General features: G+C 54.7%; 1 protein-coding gene across 1 annotated transcript; it reads right to left on the reverse strand.

Moving 5' to 3' along the window:
• Nucleotides 1-2,216: 2,216 nt before the first annotated feature.
• ORAI3 (ORAI calcium release-activated calcium modulator 3) lies at nt 2,217-7,078 on the reverse strand. Its single transcript, XM_032842702.1, has 2 exons — nt 6,654-7,078; nt 2,217-3,690 (listed from the first exon to the last, which is right to left on the reverse strand). The coding sequence occupies exons 1-2, from the start codon at nt 6,879-6,881 to the stop codon at nt 3,031-3,033; spliced, it is 888 nt and encodes a 295-aa protein (XP_032698593.1). The 5' UTR covers nt 6,882-7,078; the 3' UTR covers nt 2,217-3,030.
• Between the last annotated feature and the right edge of the window lie 405 nt (nt 7,079-7,483).

Genomic DNA, 7,483 nt, shown 5'->3' on the forward strand with positions numbered 1-7,483 from the left:
CCCTTTAAGGCTCGAAAGGTGCGGCCCAGAGAACCTGGAGATTGGCCGCATTCCCCGGAGAGTGGGCTTCACTACGACTATCCAGCTGCTTTGGCCTGGGGTCCTTGACGAATCGGCGGCGACGGAAGCAGCGACTAATCCCTGAGGAAAGAGGGGCGGGGCGGAGGGGAGGAGGCCAGCCCTAGCTGGGGAGATTTGAGTGGTGCGTTGAACAGGCGCAGATTCGTCAGGCGGGCGGGGCGAATCGGTAGACGGGATGCGCGCTCCTTCGCTCCTCTTTACTGCCTCTTCCTCGCGCGGCCAAAGACCTAGAAGGCTGCAGATTCGCCACAGGATCTGGCCTCGCTGTCGCCTCCCTTCACCCGTCTTGGCGGAGTCAAGAAACTAATGCCCGGTTAGCCAAGCCCTCTTGGCAGAGTTGGCCAATGTATCGGGATCTTTCTTAGTAGCACAGCTTAGGGGATGCTCAGTTCCGGCCCTGGGTAAATGGCTACGGCCCAAAGCTGCTCTCGGAGTACGATGAGAATTTTCGGCTGAGTATAGAGAGGCCCAAGTAATTCCGAGGAAGAGCCGACCTAGCGAATCTGCGGACCCTGCTTGTGGGCGGGGCCAATATGCCGCGCGCAGAGGGCGTGGCCAGGGCGTGTAAAGCCCGGCGTCGCGGGGGCGCTTCCTGTAGGACCCACCGAAACCGTGCGGGCTGGGAGGGTTGCCCAGGAGGTGGAAAAATACAACCGACAGTGGTGACTCAGGCCGTTTGCCTGGCGTCGCGCATAATACGGGGAGGGTTTTCCTGTCGCTATACCCCCTTGGGCCGGTAGCTGTTTAAGATGCCCATATGACAGATTGGGAGACTGAGGCCGGCAGAAAGTGCCGCATTTTACCTATACTCGATCCACCATTCGTGATTAAGTCGAAGCCTGCCCCAAAGTAATGTTACAAGACTTGTGGGGCCTAAAAGCCCTAGAACAGGTCTTGTGAAAAATAAACTAGTACGGGCTGAGCTGGTCGATTCTCTACGCATCATGATCCCATTGCCTCCAGTTTTGAGGTCGGGGTGTGGGGGAGGCCCTGTGCTTACGTGGTCCCGCCGCTCGAGGGCAGCACCAGCCCAGGCGCTGAGGTCACCGAGGCCGGGCATCCTTTTCTTTGCCTGGGACGCAGGGCATCTCGGTTTCTGGGTAACGGCACCCCCAGGAAGCCCCTCGGCTTGAGCTGAGGATGCCCTAGCTTTCATATATTTCTACCTACGTTAGTCCCTCACTGTGTGACCTTGGGCAAGCCACTGACCTCTCTTAAGATTCCTCCTCTGAAAAGATGTTAATTCCTGTCACACGGGACTATTGCAGGCGTCGAAACAGTGCAGGAAAGGCAGGCCTGGTTCATGCAAATTCACTATTCTAAGTAATAGGAAAAGAGAAAAGACGGACTTGACCGAGGTCTCACGCGGTAAGAATAGATGAGAGGATTAGAACCCCTTAAAATTTTGAGGAAAATTAGGATGAAAAGAATTTACAAAAACGCATGGGTGATGAGAGCAGATTCCTTTGTCTCAGTTCAAAGGTATTGGCTTATGTCAGACAGAAAGAGATGCCCCAGGCTATGGTAAAGGTAGTCCAAGTTTTCATTGGCTTTGGGCAAGATCCTCAGTTTTCTCAGGCCTGCTTCCTTATTTCTGAAATGCAAATAGTAAAGACTTGTCTCTTGAGGTGGTTTTGAGAGTTAAATAAGATTACCTAGCTTTTAGTATGTAGTAGTCACTCAAGAAAGTTACACCAAAAGAAACTTACTCTAAATCCACAGTGGAAGAGATGGAGACTCTGGGCTTAGGAACAAGAGTGCAAAAATTTTTAGCTTTGTAATAACTCAGTCTCCAGATCAGGAGATGTTGGCCCGGGTCAGCACCAGAAGGGGTCCTATCTGGAACTATTCTTCTCCACCCCCAGGTACACTGCTTGCACCTGGCTCTTAGGAGTAAGTCACCTGGGGGCACCTGCGCAAATGAGTGGGTTAAGGATCTGCCTTTAGCTCAGGTTATGATCCTACAGTCCTGGGATGGAGCCCCCTGTCATGGTCCCTGCTCAGTGGGGAGTCTGCTTCTCTCTTTCTGCTTGCACTTTCTCAAATGAATAAAATATTTTAAAAAAATAGAGAACAAGAAAGTTACTTGATCCCAAGGAGGCATCCCCTTCACCCCATTCAAAGCCACAGAGACATCTGTGAAACACATTTTATTATACAAAACAAGGTGCATCAAAACCTCAGTGTCAGAATAGCTCTGTATTCCAAGGGCTAGTGACTGGACCTTCTCCCTTAAAAACCTTCCCACCCCACAACCCTTGCTAGGGAGTCAGGTTGGTCACAGAGGCCCTCAGTCTCCAAAGATCTCCAGCCCTAGCCTAGGAGAGTAGGAACCAGACACAGAAACTTAAGTGTGGGTTTAGGACTGTGGAGCAGGCACTTGAACCTCCAAAAAAATAGGAAGGCTCCTCCTAGGAAATGCTGGACCTATGTCTATGGTAGAACCACCCAAATCCTTGTCTACAGCAACGTAAGCAAGCATGTGGAACCCATCAAGATCTGGAGATGGGGAAAAGCTTCCCCCACATGCCTACCATAGATTCTACAAAAATAAAGCAAGGGTTGACCACATTCTGAGGCAGCTGGGTGGGTGTGCAACTTTCTGACCTCCACATCCTGTATAGGGATAAGTGGCTAAGGGTCAGCACCAAAGGTCTGACCAGGGTCTCCCTGCCTCCCCTCTACCTACAATAATCCTTGGACTGAAGACCTTCTACTTCCTCCCTCGCTCCTCCCAGCCCAGATATAGACAGACTGGGATCAACCGATAGGGAGAATCCCTGGGAATGTGGAAGCTGCCCCAAGGACCCTGAAGGCAGGAATCTGGTCTCTACCTGAGAGTGGCCACAAGAAGTGGCTCCAGGCAGGGGCAGGGAATGGGGTCTGTGGATCTGGGTCCCCTCGCAGACCAGAGGGAGGCAGTGTTGGCACCGGTGGCTCACATCAGCCTCACACAGCCTGCAGCTCCCCCTGCAGGCGACTCAGCTCCTCCAGCTCCTGCTTGTGGCGGTCTGTCTTGTGTGCCACCAAGGAGCGGTAGAAATGCAGGGCGAAGGCTACGAACACAAGCCCCACAGGTACCATGATTGCCGTGGAGGCCATGGCCGCTTGCCAGCCTGGTCCGTGGGCCCCTCCACCAACACATGCTTGCCGGGGGGGGCAGGCCTCAGACGGCTCAGACTGTGACGGAGCTACAGAAGTAGAGGAGGGCTTAGAAGCTGGACTAAGGGAGGTGGTCAGTGGTAACAGAGTCCCAGGCACCTGGGAGGCAGGTACCACGGAGGCTGGTGTGCCCAAGGGCGTCCCAATGGGCACAAACTTGACCCAGCCCACCAGGACAACTTCAGCGAGGAAGAGGAAGGTGCCCAAAGCAGTGGAGAAGCCCCAAGCCAACTCCACGTAACGGTGCAGTCGCTGGTGTGGCGACTGGTGGACAGAGTTGAGGTTGTGGATGTTGCTAACGGCTTCTATGTGAGGCAGCAGACACGTGGAGACCATGAGTGCAAAGAGGTGCACAGCTACGAGCACGGTGGTGCAGGCACTAAAGGCCACCAGCAGGCCTGGCGGGTACTCGTGGTCGCTCTCCAGCTGTACCTCCACCATGGCCACCTGTGGGGACAGAGAAGACGGACTGAGGGTTGTCTTGCCTATTGCTATACATCACCGGTGTATCCCTAGGGCATAGAACGGTGGTAAGGCTTCGTGTCATTCTGGCTTTGGTTTCTGCACCTGGCTATGGAGAGGGCTGACACATCGACTGAAAATCTTCCCTTGTTATGGGGGTTAAAAAAGCAGATTCTGGGGGCACCTGGGTGGCTGGGTCAGTTAAGGGTCTGCCTTCGGCTCAGGTCATGATCCTGGGATTGAGCCCCATATCAGGCTCCCTGCTCAGTGGGGGTCTGCTTCTCCCTCTCCCTAATAAATAAAATCTTAAAAAAAAAAAAAAAAAGAAGCAGATTCCAGAGCTGGGCTTCCTGGGTTCACTCAGCTCTAAAAGCTGTGGAATCTTCAGCAAGTGATTTAGCTCTATGCCTCCATTTCCTCATTTGGAAAGTGGGGATTGATAATGGCTCCTTACTTGTCTTCCAGGGTTCTTGTGAAAATTAAATGAGATAATGTACACCAAGCACTAAGCACAGTATAAGGCGCACAGTAAGCACTAGGCGTTTGTTACTTATTAGTAGGGTTATTAACTGTTATTAATACTGGTGTTATTATTAGTGGTCCTAAACACTGTTAAGAGGTTCTGGGAGCAGGACTGGCCCCAGTCCTGTCAGCCAGTCCTGCCAGGGGAGAGCAAGGCTCTTAAGAACACTGAATGAAGTCCAAAGCCAGAGTTTGCAAAGTGGTGTACCATGAAGCCAAGCCAACTTTACACACGTTTTGCTTGGCTCATACAGTGTGTTTTTTAAGAAACTAGTCTGTACTTTTAAAACTCAAGAGATTTCCTATAAATATCCTTATTTCCAGATCCTCTTGAAAATTTGGAAGATCTGGTTACACCAGACCCACATTCCTCCATTTCAACTATAGCTAGATTTGGCTCATGAACACTCCCTTGGACAGGTCATGGGGTCTCCTGATAGCCACAGTCCCCACTCAGCCAACTTGGCGTCCATAGTACCCGCCTGTCCTTGGCAAACATTTGCTTTGATGATTCTAGGGTTGTATAAATTCGGATTCCAGAGCCAGACTACCTACGTTCAAATTCTGCCACTTCCTTGCTGTGGGACCCTGGGCAGGTGTCTTAACATCTCTGATCCGGTTTTCTCATCTGTAAAACAGCCATAGCAGTGGTACCTACTTCACAGAATAATAAATGTGAAACACATAAAAGCTGGTACTGCATGACAGGGCAATACAATTTGTATTGTGTTTTTCTAACCCAGGCTACCTAGATCCCAGAATCTGGATCTCTCCCCATGCCTGGTTCTTGCAGGATCCATTAGATTGCTCTGGGGCTGGAGGAAGGAAGAAGGTACACAGCCTGGAGGGTGGTGGTAGGGAGACAAGGCTAAGTATTTTGGGAAATTGGGCCATGGCGAGTGTTCGCAGTTTTCCACAGACAGAGATCTGGGCCAGGCCTAGGCCTGGTTTCTGCTAGAGCCTGACCCAGCCTTGCTCTTCCCCCGCAGGACTGGGGCCACTCCTGCCCTCAGAACCTACTCATCTGGCCTTTAGAAGGACCTGGCATTTAAGCTGTCGCCCCAGCAACGTGCAAGTCCAGCAGCAGGCTTGGGAACAGGCTGGACGGTGGGATGGATGGGGGTGGGGGACCTCCCTCAGCTAGGTCCATGAAGTCACTTCCTTCTCTCTGCAGTCTGTACAGGTGAAAGGGAGCCACTTCCTGTCCCTAGCTGACCCCGTGTCAGGAAAAGTGGGCTGGCCCATACAGAAAACCAGAGACCTTGGATGACCCCTAGGGATAGACTTTTCCTCTCATCATTCAAATAAAGGCTTTGGTAAAGAGCGGGGCAGAAACTAGCCCCATCTCCACGTACTCCTATGAAGATCCCCCTCCAGCTTGCTTTCTCCTTCCTGTCATGATGTGGAGAAAGTCTGCACTAACAACAGTTCAGGGATCCAGGGTCCCAGTTCGTTCTGCAACCTTCATCTGCTGAGCACCCTTGGCAGAGGCACTAGTCCATTCGGGGCCTGGGTTTCTGTGCCTGCCCAGTAAACAGGCAGTCTGAGCCATCTCCGATGTGTGTGTCGCTCTGACATGCTGGGATCTAGAGCTTCCCAAGAGTCAGCTCATCCCCCCGCAACTATTTGCAGGCTACAGAGGGCACACCCTCTATGATCTCACAGTTTCCCACTGGCCCTCGAGGATTTGGATGGCTGGCCAGGGCCACAGAGCTGGCCACAGGCCCAGAGGACGCAGGATTTGTGTCTGCTGACTCCTCCTGACCCCAGGACTCCTCCAGCCCCACTTCCTGCGAGGCCACCTCAGGGACCGTTAGCTGGTATCATCCTCCCACACGGGCCGTTTATCAGATCAGAAATCATGTATCCGCTTCCCAATCACCTTCTTTCCCCAGCAGCTTCCTCAAGGGCCATCCCCTCTGCTCAAAGCTGTCCTGGGTTACACCAAGAACGCTGTGTGACTGCTAGGGACTGGCCACCCTCCTGGGGGACTACTGCATCCAGTTTATTTTCTTTGACTCTCCCAGTTCTGTTTATACAACCCCCACATAGCTCTGATTTGCCCTGTGCTCTCTCATGGGAACTTGGTAATAACTTCTGCCTGGAGCCACGCTCCTGGACCTCTCCGCCCCACCCTTGCATATATACTCCGCTTCGTGATCTGTCTTTCCCTCATGACACCTTTGGGGCTTTTTACTTCCAGTGGCCCACTTCATGCTAAGGGTTTACACACACACGCGCGCGCGCGCGCGCGCGCAAAAAGGGAATCGAGTAGTCCCTTGGGACCTTGTTGGTGCTCCTGTTACCTCTTAAAAACCCTTCCCTTTCCTCTGTCCCATCTCCCTTGGGTACCCGTTCGCTTCGCCCACGACCCCCTGCCCCCATGTGCCTCAGCCCCACCCCGGGAACCCCTTGCCTCCCCTCACCATGGCGAAGCCCGAGAGCAGGGCAGACGTGCGGCTGGAGGCTTTGAGCTTGGCCCGGCTGAGGTAGAGGCGGCGCCAGCTGAGCGCCCGCAGCGAGTGCTGACTGGCCCCCATAAGGTCCAGGTAGCCGCGGTGCACGAACTCTCGGTACGTGGCCGAGCCCGCGGGGCTCTCGGCCTCCGGGTTCAGCGGGGCCTGTTCGCCCGCGTCCCCCTCGCCGCCCTTCATCCTGGGGGCCGCAGCACTGGGCGGGCTGGGTGGTCACGGGGGCACCGAGTCGCCCCGGAGGCCCCACGAGGGGCGGCCCAGGCCGGCGGAAGGCCCCATCCCCCGGCGGGGCGAGCGGGGATGCTGGCGGCGGGCGCCCAGGAAAAGGCGCCCGGGCGGAGCAGGAAAAGCAGGCGTCCGCTGGCAACCCCAGGGGCCGGAGCTGGAAAGCAGAAGCCGAAACCGGAACTGGGGCGGAGGCGGAGCTGGTGCAGCCACATGATGGGGTGGAGCTCGGGGGGGGGGGGGGGGGGGGGGGGGGTAGACCGTCGGCAGAGATCCCAAAGGACCTCGCGACCCCCGGCCACTTCGCCATCACCCAGGCGCCCGAGCTCCAGCGGGAGTTCCCGGGCCTGGGACAATTCGGCACACTTGGACACCCCCTAGATGCCCAGACGTCCAAATCCCTTCCCGTTAGTGGTGAGCTGCGAAGAGGTGAACCCATCTACCTGTAGGGATCGCAGGGAGTCCGGCATCCTCAGTTCCGAGAAGCCTAGGAGGTCCTAAGGACCCCCAGATCCATCGAAACAGCCCCCTTCTCCAGGAGGCCCAAAGGATGAGCA

Source organism: Lontra canadensis, unplaced genomic scaffold, assembly GCF_010015895.1.
Source record: "Lontra canadensis isolate GAN:19392208 unplaced genomic scaffold, GSC_riverotter_1.0 scaffold132, whole genome shotgun sequence".
NCBI lineage: Eukaryota > Metazoa > Chordata > Mammalia > Carnivora > Mustelidae > Lontra > Lontra canadensis.